Genomic DNA, 14519 nt, shown 5'->3' on the forward strand with positions numbered 1-14519 from the left:
CCGACCAAAATGTCCCCACCACACAGAAATGTCCTCACAACACTGCTTTTCACCTGAAATTGGGGCTCGTAAAGATAGAAAAACATGCACACATGCACACACACCTCCACGCTATATTTTCCACACAAACTCTCATAAAACTGCTCCTCCACCAAACCATGTTCTCCTACTTTACAACCCCCAGTGTCAAATGTGTGGCAACTAGTTTAAATTAATATTATGTATTAGTTGTGCACTTTTCTTCCAAATGAACTGACTTTATCAAAGAATAATTGAACATTTAACCACTTGAATGGAATATAAGTGGTATCTAGTGACATCTGGTGGTGATGTGAGGTAAATCCAGCAGCAGGTCAGGGAGCATAAACCACATGAGGGTGGCAGCAGAGGACAAATGTTATTCTGTATATAGAATATAAGTAATACATTCTCCTAATCTATTTTTGAAATGTTAGCTTTCTTCATCACTTGCTTAATGTAATTTACCATTTAATAAAATATGAATCATAATAGAAGATATATGATATTCAATCAGTTGTGTGACTTTTATATCATATATGTAAGTTAATTCAAATGTGTGTATGTGTGTGTATCATTCATGTCAATAATGATTAATATGCATGCACATAAGTATTGATTGTGCAAGATTAGGTGATTAAATTATATTATTTAGCAAATATTTTTTGCTTGCAGGTGATACATCAATCCTTCCCATGGTTTGGATTGAAATGGTTAGGCTGCGGCATGAAACACACTACTTGGTTAGGGTTAGATAATGTGTTCACAATTTGAGTTAAACAGTAAAATGGGGTAAGAAAACGCCTTTACATGATGGTAAAGAATGTATAGTGAGTGGTCTACATGAGGTCCAGTGTTGTGTCTAGTCTGTACCCCTCTTTCATAATGTTGCCCTCCTGTTAGAATAGTGTTTATCTATCAATAAAACAAAGCAGTAATTGGTATGGAAAACTAGTCTGGACCAACAGCTGGTGAAATATTGAACCACTTCTGCCTTTTTATTTATTTTTTACTATTTCCTTCATTGTAAAACAATACTGAAGACAAATAAACTATATAATAACACATAGGGAATCTTGTAGAAAACAAAATAGTGTTAAACAAGCCATGATCTGTCTCTAATTAGCTTGGCACACTCTTGGCATTCTTTAATCCAGCTTCCTGAGTTGGTCACCCGAAATGATTTCCCAACAGTTCCCACATTATACGGAGCACTTGCTGCTCCTCCTTCAATCTGCGGTCCAGCAGAGTCTGGGATGGAGGAAGCTAGCGGGATCTGAGTCTGCTATTACCCTTAAATGAGCTTTCAGCTTCACTCTCATTCGCACTTGTTGCTCAAGAGCTGATTTTTCCTGCTTCATTTCCTTTAGTGCGGTCACCGTCTGCTCTTTACAGGCACTCTCATTCTCTCTATGCAGCTCCTCCATCTGGCTCTCACTGATGGGAAGTCATGCTTTTACCTCTCCATTCTCTGTAATTAAGCTCTCCACCTGGCCTGTGAACCCAACAGGTTGAATTTCTCTCCATCCATCTGGCTCCTTTTGGCCTTCAGATTAGCAATTAACTCTGAAATGTGTGTTTCTAGATATAGATAGGATCGTCTGCTGTTACTTGTCCGTGTCTGACCTCCACCTCCGAGTCTCATTCCTGAGCTCATCCCAAATTATGTCCTTTGTGGAGGTCTTTATGGCCGCTTTTGTATTGAACGATTCACTGTTTCCTTGTACAAAACCCCAGAGAGACATTAGAGAGGAGCAATCTGTAATGGAGCATCAGTCTGTAACTCTGCAAGGACAAATTCATTACTGTCTGACCTTCCCATTATCTACTGTGTAACTGATAGAGGCTATAAATAAATAGTCTGTAACTTTTATATTAAATATATCAGTTTTATCTATCTTAGGCTTTAGAAATATATTTGGAAGATTCAGACCTTATTCCACCTCTAATTATATGAAATTATACGTCTGCACTAGGCAGATAAAGTTCACTGACGAGCAGAAACAATTTATAATATGAATCTGAAAATATATTTGAGTACATTTGGAGGTGTTGTGTATATTGAAATACACTTATTTGATACATTATCTCTGTGTCTGTGGTTCTCTGTGCTGACACAGTGTAAAAGAAACAGTACAAATCCTGTGTTAAACATTTATTTCCGCTCTTTATAAAACTCTTCTCAGTGCTTACAGACAGGGATCATTCTGCATGACAATTTCAAACTTGTGCCAAAGAAAGTTGAGAAATAATGTAAACAATGCACACGAAGCCACTTCAACAACAACAGGCCAACATGCGGGAGGACATGCCTTTTAAAAGTTCATCACATTCCATCAAACTCACTTGAGCAATGAAACTAAATACTTTCTGACTTTACATTTAACTAACGGCAAAGGATTTTTTTTTTACTGTCTGACCAAAGAAAACAAGTTTGACTTGAGACAGGGTGCAGACCACTGTCTCCAATGTTGAAATCAGATGCTTACGAAACCCTAAAACCAGGCAGACGCTGTACAGATTAAGCCTGATTTTAATCCAGAGATTGTCTAAATTTAGAGTCAAGCTGAATTGTTGCTACATTTGTTGTTGATGTTTAGTTTTTAAGTGGGTCACAAGGCTTGATTAATTCCTCAAAGGCTTGAGGAGTTGGCTGTCAGACAATCAGATGGAATTTAGGCAGGTCAGAAACTTTAGTTGGCTGCAATTGGAGCTGTTGTTCAGCCTGATTTCCAACATAGTTTATAAACTGCAGTAAGCTTGATTTGATATTACTGGAACGGTATTTACCGGTTTTAACTATGACTGTATCCTTGACTTAGATTGTGCTGCGATGGAAATAAAACAGAACCTTGCTACAAAACAGAAAGACCATATTTTCGACATCTTTCCAGCCATGTGCAGGTCCCTTCCTTTTTTCTCTTTAGTTGACTGGGCCATTGAGATGTAACACTGGGTAGAGAAGTCCTACACTTAAACTGTGCAGAAAAGGCCCATTAAAACATGTATAAGATGATTAAAATGTACAGTGTCTGTCCAGTTTTTCGAGGCAAAGGTACAATAATATCACACCACTTAGTCCTTTGCCAAGAGAGGGCAAATTCCAGGATGTTTTTAAGCAGACTGAGTGAACTTCCTGTCAGTGTGAGCTTCCTGCATCTGATATAATACACTTGTCACTCTCCGTGGTGCTTTGTCTTTTCATCTAAAGCCTTGTGACACCTGCTGAGCAGCAGGCAGTGCTGAATAGGAGCAGAGTCAGGGACATAACCAGGTGTTTGAACAGGCACAAAGAACAGGTGGCAGGTATACAGGGGACGTGTGACTACTGGGGTTTACCTGCTCTTTAATGTCCTCACCCCTCCCCTCCATAATGAGGACCATCAGAAGCAGTGCTGTAGTTCCATTAAAGTTTAATGAAAGCCTGCTCTCACATCTTCACACTGTAATATTGTCTTAAATGTTTATTCAGTCATCTCCATGACCCCTGCCGCCCTCAACAGGGTAAGGTCGCTGTCACTATATGCTTTCTCACACCCCCCCGATCTTGTTAGACAGCAGGCGATATCTTCAAAGAAGCGGCTCGTATCTACATCTGCTTACGAACTCTCAGAACTCAGTGTGTGATGACCACAGGGCGACACGAGCAGATCGACACGGCGACACACAGGGGAGCTCACACTGTGTTTCTTACTGTTACAGTAAACATAATGAGGACTGAGGAGGGATGAGAACAGGCAGGTGGCTCGCACTGGAAACTTTAAACCAGAATGGGTGGTCAATAGAGTAAATGGAGGAAGTATCTACACTTTGAGAGGTAGATGTATATATATACTGCACTTAAGACTGCATTGTTGAGTGTAGCATTAAAAAATGTTTGTGATGATATAGGGAGATTTCATCGACTGCATATGTCCGAAAGCTTTTAAGTCCTAAGGATTTTTTTCTTAAAAACATTAAAGCTGCATTTTTGTCTTTTTTTCAGCTTCTAAGAGGAAAAACTAATAACAAAAAACAAACTAATGGACAAACAGCTAAGATGTTATGGCTAACATTAATAGAAACATCCAATATTCACTCTCCATTTAGCTCTGGTTTGGTCTCCATCAACTCCTGAGAAAAAAATAATTGGGTTTTAAGGTGTTTTTCCTTTTTCACCAGCTATTGGCAAACTTGTCTGTTGTTTGGTGCTGGGTAGCTAATGGTGGGTTTATCATAGCTTGTTTGCTGAAAGCAGTTGAAATGCCAAGCTGTGAATAAACTATGCAGTAAAAATGCCCTAAAATGATGAGTTAAAATACGCTAAAAAGCTCTGGTTTTTCCACGCAAGCTACCTCTCTCAGATTTGAAAGATAAAGCTGGCGATTTGCTGTATTTTTCTTATTGTCAACAAATCTCATGTGCACATCCTAACCAACAATGAACTGAACTACAAACAAGTATTATTTATCTGTATGGTAAACCTCCATTGCTGTCCACAAACATGTTCCTTCATTGTGAAGAGTTTTAAGTGCTTTTCTGGCTTCTTGTGCTAAATATCACAATCTTTTACTTTGCACTAAATTATAAACAACTTAAGCACAAAGTCAAGAGGTTGTAATATGTATCCCAAGAAGCTAGCAATACTTTGTGAACAAACAACATTCCCTCACGCTCCGTGGCATCTACCTTACACAGAACTACTCTCCGCAGACTGAAAACAATGCTGTTATTAATCTTTGAGCTGTTTCTGAAACAAAACTAACTAGCCCAAACCTTCACAATTCCTACAATTTTCTATTAATTACAGACTCGTTACTGTAAAATAAATGTCTGTTAACAACTGTGTGGAAAAGTAAAATAACATCATCTATTATGATCAATATGAGTTTGAAGGGATCAAATGTTTAGGTAAAGACCAGACTGATTTAAATTCGAAGCTTGACATGAAAACAAAAAAAAATAATTTTTGTTTTGCCAACATAGCCCTTGAAGTCTTGACTAATTGCTGACTTTGTTTTAACGGTGTTCAGCATCTCTCATCTTTTTTGTAGTTGGTTTAGCTGTTGTTTTTCTTGTTGCTGTTTTCATTTCCTTTTTCTTTTTTTGCTTTGTTGTAATTGTGCTCAGATGGCTGAAGCTTTAATGTCAAACCACTTATCGGACTACAGAAACATGCCATTCTTCAATATCTACTTCGGCAACGTTAGAAAAGCTGCATTACACAACACAGTGCAACATGAAATATCTAATTGACAACATTGGGGGGGGGGCTGGCGTCTACAAAAAATACATGTCAACGACAGATGGCTCATTCAGATCTTGTTAAATAAATCATATATGCAAATTACCAGTTAGAAGTTTAAGTTCAGACGTCTAATTTTTCACTACAAGTACACCTACAACAACCTATACAGTTCATTTTTCATCAAATTACAATGATGTCATATGAAAATTATTGTTGCAGCGAATGGAAATGTACTAGCTGATGTGTGAGTGTGCGCACATGTTTATGCATGCATGAGAGAGTGTACCTTCTTGTGAGTTTCTGTGCGTGTTTGTGCAGACCATCAGGCTAATCCGTAGTTTGTTTAGCCAGAGCTGAGGCCATGTTGGTGATGTAGCAGAGAGGCTGTTTGAAGAGCAGGGTCTTCACTCCCACCGCTTAAACAGCAAGCTTTCATTTAAGGCTCCATCGAGTTGCATTTCATGAAAAATAAACACTCGCCTTAGCAGCTGTGGTTTTTGTGCCTGGGAGCGCGCTGCAGAGACAGAGTGCGATTTCTTTGCTCGAGTGGCTGTGCTCAGCGGGGCGGATTGTCTTTTCGGCATTCAGCATCCTTACACAACTGCAGGAGATAGCAGTCAGTTCAAATTAAAACTCCCTCTGCGGTGCTTCCAGAGTGAGTATCACATCAGAGTCAATTAAACTGATTGAAGCAAACTGACTACTTCTTAAGATGATGAAAATGGGATTGTGAAGATGAATGAATTACATCTAGCAGCATGCAAAAAATGAGTTTAGCTCCCTCACTTTTTCCTCTCCTTTGTACTAACCACAGATCTAACTACTGGACTGAGGAGAAAACAAACTGTTATTCTTCTCTTCTTTCCCTTGAACAATATAAAAACATATTCTATCACATTACTACCATGTATGGAAAAGAAAAAAAATGCTAAAAACCTACATTAATTTTGTCAAATTCCTCTCAAGAAAAATAAATATGCTGTCATCTTATCTGATTTACATGGAGAAACAACACCCAGTGACATGTTCAAATACAAAAACTACTTCTTGTGACTCGGTTGAGTTCATTTTAGGCCCTTTGAGAAGGCCCCAGGGCTGACTGGCTGCTGTCCATGAATGAAGCTGGAACACAGAGTGCGTCTCCAAGGTCAGAAGTGCTCAGGGACCGTGGGATGATGGGTGTTTTAGATTAAGAGGAGGGGGCATGGGGTCACGAGGGCTTCCTGGCCCTGCGTGGTGACAAGGGGGTGGAGTCCCGCTGTGAGCGCTTAATGTTCCCACTGTACAGGGAAGAGATGGAGGCATTGGTGGGGGCCTGCTGTTGTGGCATAGCACGACGAGGATACAGCGGGCCACCTCTGAGCAGCACAACGTCCCGCACGGCGTTGCGGAAAGGCTTACTGACGAAGCAGTAGAGGAAGAAGTTCACAGCTGTGTTGAGCATGGCCAGCATGTTGGACAGGTCGTAGGCCAGGTGGACACGCCAGTCTCGGTGAACTGAGGACACATACAGGTGGTAGATGACCACGACAGTCCTGGGAGCCCACAGCACAGAGAACACAGAGGTGATGGCAAGAAGCATAGCCGTGGTTTTTCCGAGCCGCCGCGGAGGTGTCGACTTCGCCTCGTGTTCTTCTTTGCAACGCTGCTGCTTCTGCCCCACCCTCAACGTGTAGATTATCAAAGAGTTCAACACTAAGAAGATGCTGCAGGGCAGGAAGTAGATTATAGTCACATGCGTCCAAATGAGGACAGTGTCCAGCGCCGTGGGTGGGTGACTGTTCCGCCACATGTCTGACCACCAGAAGAAAGGCACGCCTGATGCAAGCGATAACATTAGGACTGTGGCGATGATCTTCCTGGCTCGGGCCGGGTAGCTTATCTGTCGGTGCAGGAGGGGGTGGCACAATGCCACGTAGCGGTCGATGGTGAGGGGCACGGTGGACCAGATGGAGGCGTGGTTGGCGGCAAACTCGGCAGCACTGACAAAATGCAGCAGGAGCAAGGGGACGTCACGGTGAAAAACCGCCGTCTCCAGCAGGAAGCCGACAAAGATGATGAAGAGCTGGGAGAGAATATCTGAGCCTGTCACGGCTAAAAGGTAGTAGTACAGAGTTCTCTTAGTTCGGGATGCCAATCTGGACAAGGCCACTGCTGTGAGGATGTTTACTGATAGAGACAAAGAGAACAAAGTGGAAAATTAGATCATATTAGCTGCTACTTATGATTTAAAGCAGTCTCCACAGAAACAGTCAAACAAACATCAACAAACTGTGTAACAGATTGATATGTTATGCAATACGTCCATTTTATTTCCTTATGAGCTGATCCTGCATTCTGCCTTTAGACAATCAGTTCTACAATACACTAATACACTCTATAATAATTTAAAGAGTGTATGTACAGTAGTTTCGTTTTATGTATCCTGTCCTCTTTTTAAAATTGTTTCACATTGTATGTTTTAACTGTGACCTACAAAGGGACTGCCGAAGAAGAGCTTTAAGCTAATTCTAGTACAGTATATGGCAACATTTATGTGTAATATTGTAAACAATCTATCATAAATTAACAAAATTAATCTACCATTTAATACGTTCAAATATTTAACAGCGCCTTAACAGTAACTTAATTACACCAATTCCTATGTTGAATGTCAGAAGTTAAAATGGCAGTTAGCCCACAGCTAGTCTGCCAATCTTATATTTATATATTATATTATTTATATAGCATAATCATACTCAAAACAATTGATAGCAGATTAAAATAATTTGTCCACTGATCTTATTTATGTCCCTGCAGCACATCGAATACAGTATCCGCTCTGTACTATTTACAGTATCTTTCTTTTTTCAAACATCTGGTCGACAGCAGGACATTTCCACAGCAGTTTGTTGTATAACATCACTAGACCCCTTCAAGCATACAGCTGTTGACTTTTGACCTCTGGCCTTTGTATTTATTTCCCTTTGAGGCCAATTACTTGATACAACTCAGACATTATTTGAACACTCCAATGATCTGTCCAATTGTTTTGAGCACTACATTGTCTTAATCCCTGTTGGATCAATACCAAATCACAGCCATCAACTTGTAGCTGAAGCATACACATAAGAACAATGCTGGCGTTATTGCTGTCCATCACTGTGACAGGTATTTCCACTCTCTCTGAATTATTGAGGAATTAAATTTTAATGCAGAGAGATCCAACGATAGTTTGCTGGCAGGATGATCGAGGGATAGATAAATAGGCCATAAAACCAAACAAACCGATTATTAGATGATTAGATTATTGTAAATTGCCAGCCTGCAGTGCCGGTCATGTGCTACATCAGTGTATTACCTCACTGGTTCATTTCAGCACCTCTAACTCACTTGTGTATTGATTTCTTTTGTCTTGTGCAGTTTTCTACTCTTGTTATAAATATATATCAGTGCAGAGAAAAGTGCTCAGTTTACACATTGACTGTGGTTCAGCACAAATGCAACAAATGAAATTATGTAGTCTCTGATTTTAAAGGGTAAAACATTTATTTAAATGACCAAAATATATATTTCACTCATGCTTTTATATGACCTATCTGGTTTGGACACATTATTGTTGAATTCTTGAAATGTATTTTTAATGCTTTGAGTATTAAGATACCACTAGATGTATGTGAGATATATATCATGCCATCAGTGTACCTGGCACTCCCACACAGAGCAGAATACTGTAGTAGATGACGGGAATGAAGCCCAGGACACATTTGGACCTCTGCAGCTCCTCAGGTTTCAGGCCCAGCTCCTGGTGGCCGGCCACGGTCACATTGGGCCACTCGATCATGACCTTGGCGCTTCCCCTACGGAATAAGGCACAGACAGATAAATGTTTTCAGGCCTCGCAGGCAGTGTTTTAAATAAGACAGCAAGAAACAAAAGGAAGACAGTTTGTGGACTATTTAAAACACATCAATGAGCCGCTCTGCTGCACTTGGTGACATATTCTTTCACTTTCATGAAAGGAAAAGGCAAGAAAGTGGAAATACTCAGTGACGCACCAAGTGTGTATCAATTTTCAGCTTAAAATAGTCCCTAAAAATGCGCAGTTGACTTCAGTTTGAGTAATGTTTGCTGACAACTACAGTGCCCAGTTGTTTTAGGTAATTAGAGAGTCTACTTTAAATATGAAACTATATAGCTGTGACCTATTCTAATGGAACAAATATTGGGCTGAGTGACATCATTGTTGGAAAACGTTTAGTGGTTTTGATGTTTTCATGAGATTTGAGGACAGCAATAAAAATATACAACAATGCCAGACTTATGTTTAAATGTTTTGAGAGTAGAAAACTGCTCGTAAATTACAACTACTGCAAGTTGTTGCAATGCTACAGTTTGGTCTGCAAGACCTCAACAAGGACATCTGTAATACTAAAATTGATTTACATGAGCATGTTGGCTTGAAATGACAATATTGTGTTTAAAGTAAATAGCTTTAAATTTTGAATGCCCTCACACACAAGTCTTATCAAGAAGGACAAACAAAAACACCCAATCTCTCAACTGAAACTGAGACTAATAAGATTTATTTAGGCGTGTTTGCAGCTCCATAAAGTGAGGACTTCTCTGAAATCTGAGATGCATCAGGTCTTCAAAATGGTGATTTTATATATTTTATATATTATGGGAGCCACAGTTAATTCCACTCCACAATTAGGAACGCCTTATTAAAAAGCCCTTTGACATCTCTATGCTAATAGGTAAAAATGCAGCCTCGGAACAGAACATTTCCCAATTGTTTGTCATGTGGCTTGCTTCATCTGTTTAGACAAAGATGAGTGTTTAATGGAGTTGTTATTGTGCATGCAACATAATGGCAGCACCCCTAGTTTGATTCTAGTAAGGGATCTTTGCTGTAAGTCATTCCCCTCTCTGTCTCTCTCTCCCTGTTTACTGTCGGCCTCTCTGCCATCTACTGCCAGATAAAGGCGAAAATGCCCTAAAAAATAAATCTTAAAAAAAGAAAAAGTTTTACGAAAAGCAATCTAACACTGATCTTTAATCAGTGGCCTTTGATGAATGTCATATTCCAGGAAAGACAGGAGCAAGTCGTTGCACAGCACAAATTTCAACTAGAAAGATGCAAAAACAAATTTAAGTTATTATAATGACGACTGTAGTTTTTAATTTCTGCCTGAAAATATGAAAAATAAACTCTAGGAACATGCTTCATTTTTTTCAGAAAGACTAATGAAAGTTGAGTTACAGAAGGTAGAAGAACAGAGGCTAACTGGACGTAACGATGTGACTTCGGCTCTCTATAATGTCAGACTGATATGCTGCCATCAAGTTTCCGCAAATGATTATATGCAGACGATGAGCTGCTTTACGTTGAAGCATCTTTCATTTTACTCGGGGTGATGTCGTGTAAATGGTGTTTGCATTGCTGAGCTGTTTTTCAAAAGTAAACTGTCGAAAACCAACAAAAAAACCCCACCCCCAGAGTTTGGACTCAGTCAATTAAACTGCAGGTCGACAACAACAGATGGGCTGACAGCGATGACCCCGTCACCCCCACCCTCCTCTGAGTCATTATCATCCTGTCTCCCCATCGCACCTTTTCACCTATGGTGCCATCCATCCTGTTTTTCACCGTCTGTCTCTCCTCTGCCTGCTCTCCTCATTTACTTAACTCATCCATGAAGCCATATTTGGACTGTGTTATCTCTCAAGCTCTCAGTGACAAACCATTTGTGGGTGCTCAACCAACGTAAACATCATCATGGAGCCACAATAACCCAATCGGTGAAACTCATGATGTGAGAGTGGCAATCTCTACTCCTAACAGTTGGTCATATTTAATTACCACCATCGTAAACGCTATTTATGTGCCAAATCCCTGCATGTGCATCATCTGACTGGCACATTTTATGGTCTGAAGCAGGAATGTGATCATAAAATTGAGCATCAAATATCACCTCAGCACTATAAACTGGGCAGACGTGCATGGATCGAACCAATCAAGATCAATGATGTAATCCAGGATATCGTTGTGCAGAAAGGGGAGAGGTGGGTATTTTTCCTCAGATGTGGATTCTTTTTTTTTTTTAAGTGAATGACGCAGAAGTAAAGTGAGGTCAGGAGAAGTGGTGTATTGCGGTCATCTCGTGACAGATGTTGAGCGTGGAGTCACCGGATACGACCTCATTTGATTCACAGCTCCTTAATTGACGTCAATCACTCTAAGGTATTTCAAGGTCTTTGCATGTTCAGTTACCTGGTAAAAGGTCTGAAATGTCTTCAGCTTCAGTGGTTCACACTTTAAAATGAAGCATATTCAACTGCAGATTTTTCTCATTTTAAATATTTCTTCTGTGATATTTAGCCCCAAGAGGTAACAAGGTAAAAATTAAAATACCAGCCCCAATGAGGGTGTTTCTTTCCTTCTTCATCCACTCATTTCTTCTTCTTCCTCCTCTCATTTGTTCTTTTTTTGTCCTTCTTCCTTTCTTCATTTATTTTTTACTGTTTCCTTTCTTCCCGTGATCTATCTATCTATCTATCTATCTGTCTATCCATCCATCCATCCTTCCTTCCTTCCTATACGATACTTTTACAGCTTTCAGCAGTCAGCAACTTGCCAGCTCTTTTCTTCAGGAATCACTTTTTCCACTCATTATTGCACAGCCACATTTTTTACATTTCATTCTAAATGCAAAAAAATGTTTTAGAAAAAGTGTTTTTTTTCTTTACTAAGAAGAAAAATTGTATCTGACAAATTAATCCCACATGATCTGTTTACGGGAGCTTACCGTATTTCACATCATACATCACCAGCAGGTTCAGTTTGTTCAGTGTTAATGGATTTGTAGATATTCAAATTTCCATTTTCTCAGCATTTTAAGGGACCTCTTATCCTCATCATCCACTGTGGCTTAGAAGTAGAGATTTAAAGTTCATTCTTGATCTTGGAAACGTCTATAATTCCTCGACAACTGGTAAAACTCATCTTTTGAAGATTACGCGATATGATCAAAAGCTCCAGCACAGCTTGACCTTGGTGAGATTTGTCAGCTGCTGTTTCCGATGCCAAGAATTAACTTGCATCTAATTTTTGAGTAAAGCGAAGCCTGCCAGAAAGCTGAAGTGTTGTAATCTGACTAAATGTCTTCAAACTGTATTAATAGTGTAACATATCACTATCTTATGTCCGTCCTGTCTCTGAATTTACTGCATTTTTCATTTCTATAGCCTCATCTGTGATTCATGTTATGATAAGAAGTCTTAATCATACTACATGCTTGCAGTATTTTGGCACCAAGACTCAAATCGAGGCCATAAATTAAATAACATGTCTTAATGCTTTGAAAGAAATGTGAGCTAAGAGTTTGCAGAATCCACATTGCTGTTTTTTTTTCACTCGAATACAAGCCAGTTGCTTTGTTTATCAATAAAAACATTCTCATATTTCACTCTTTGTTATGTAAGAGTATCCCATGTGCTGAGATAGGATGTCCTATTCAGTATTAATAGGAGTTTAGTTCCTATGGGACATGCATTGAGCGTGCCGATATACATTCAACCCTACACAGTGTTTGACCTCTGAGAAGAGCACACCTGTTTCTTTCTGCTTTCTTTCTGCAATGTCTGTTCATACTCAGGTTGTGAAGTGTTGAAAATTACATAATATTGTAAAGTTACAACCAACTAAATTTAGCAGACCACATCTTAAAACTTCAGACAGAATTGAATTAGGAACAGTCTCTCCAAACAAAAGTCTTGGATAAAGGACTGTTTGACAGTTGATATTTCCAAACTCACACCGACAACCGTGCAAAGAAACTGAAACTCAAGCTAGGGTTTTTATTATAGTTTTAAAAAGTGTTTGCCTCAAAAGAAAACGTCTTGTTCAGTCCTTATTTTTATTAGGTTATAGTGACATTCTAAATTTGTGGGCATCAGATTGACTTCTTTGTAGGTTTGATTCGAGTTTGACTCCAGCAGCTATCAGACCAGATCATCTTTAGTTTACCTACAGTCTGTACTAGACAGGCATTTTAATATTATAACTTGGGCTTGGAAAATTTAATGTACAATATAACCTTCATCTGGCATTCAAAGACAACAAGAGTTTTGATGAGCAATTCATTGTTTTAAATGGCAAATTCTCATAATTCTCACATGCTAGTTTGTTGTGTTGGATGTGATTGTTGTAAATTATGTCTTTTTATGTAATTTTGTGACCCCTATTTCTCATTGCCATTTTAGCCAAGTCTACTTTGTAAAAGAGATAATGTATCTCAAAAGACTTCCTGGTTAAAAACAGGTTTAAGGAATAAAAAAAAAGCTTTAAAATGTGATAAAAGCAGCTAACCGGGGCTGTATATATATTATCTTGATTATAGATTCATCTTCTGATTATTTTGTCAATTAGTCAATCAACTGTTGGATCTATATATGTCAAAAAACCTAATTTTCAAGTTGTTTTTTTTCTACACACAGTCCAAAACACAAATATGTTCAAAATAACCAACCAACCAATCAATCAATCAATCAATCAATCAATCAATCAATTACAATAAAGAGCAGTTCAAACAAACTAAAATTTAACACCATTTAGCACCAATACTGCATAAATGGACTCAAGAAACAAGGTCATTTGACGTCTAAAGGCCTGCAAGTGAATTATTTCTTGCATCTCATCTGCAAAGACTCCTGATGTGTTTCATCATGCTCTCAGGACCAACAGTGAGAAACATGATTGTAATGAATGAGAACAACATAGTGAGGCTGGAAGCAAAACATGACACAAGGGACCAGTAATTACACTGACCAATCAATATCCCTGCAGCCTCTTCTTTTACACCAACAGACATCCTCTTAATCCCGAAGGCTGCAAATGGAACCTGGAGAGTTCTGCGTCTTTTTCTGCTTGCTCTTCATTACACTTAACCGTCCAGAGATTGCCTTTCCTCTGTCCCCCGGGTGCTGCACATTCTGGCGACGGTAATGAAGTTCTTCTCACTTCAGAGGTGTTTTATTAACAGCTGCAGGATTCTTACACACTGCAGCTAAATGAAAAATAATGATGTAACAGAACATGACGCCGCTCCAATAAAGGGTCAGCAAACAAAAGAATCCCCCCCTTAAAAAACATCGTCTTCACAGGACAGCTGAACGGACAGTCTGGAGATCAGAGGCCAGTCGAGGCATGTTTCTCATTAAGACTCGGTTTTGGCCAGTCTTCCCAGGGTTTGAGATGTAGCTGGAGGCTATACGACGCGACTCTGCAGGG

The 14519-nt window shown here is 39.3% G+C and overlaps 1 protein-coding gene across 1 annotated transcript; it reads right to left on the reverse strand.

Moving 5' to 3' along the window:
• Positions 1–6455: 6455 nt before the first annotated feature.
• Positions 6456–9086, reverse strand: gpr142 (G protein-coupled receptor 142). Its single transcript, XM_053341606.1, has 2 exons — positions 8930–9086; positions 6456–7414 (listed from the first exon to the last, which is right to left on the reverse strand). The coding sequence occupies exons 1-2, from the start codon at positions 9066–9068 to the stop codon at positions 6456–6458; spliced, it is 1098 nt and encodes a 365-aa protein (XP_053197581.1). The 5' UTR covers positions 9069–9086.
• Positions 9087–14519: the final 5433 nt, after the last annotated feature.

The sequence above is a fragment of the Scomber japonicus genome, chromosome 20, assembly GCF_027409825.1.
Source record: "Scomber japonicus isolate fScoJap1 chromosome 20, fScoJap1.pri, whole genome shotgun sequence".
NCBI classification, from domain to species: domain Eukaryota; kingdom Metazoa; phylum Chordata; class Actinopteri; order Scombriformes; family Scombridae; genus Scomber; species Scomber japonicus.

Excerpts from the sequence above, each read along its gene's own strand:
- gpr142 (XM_053341606.1), bottom strand. The coding sequence starts at position 9,068 with ATGATCGAGTGGCCCAATGTGACCGTGGCCGGCCACCAGGAGCTGGGC. Across the intron at positions 7,415-8,929 it reads GCTCTGTGTGGGAGTGCCAG|TAAACATCCTCACAGCAGTG; the intron begins GTACACTGATGG and ends TGTCTCTATCAG.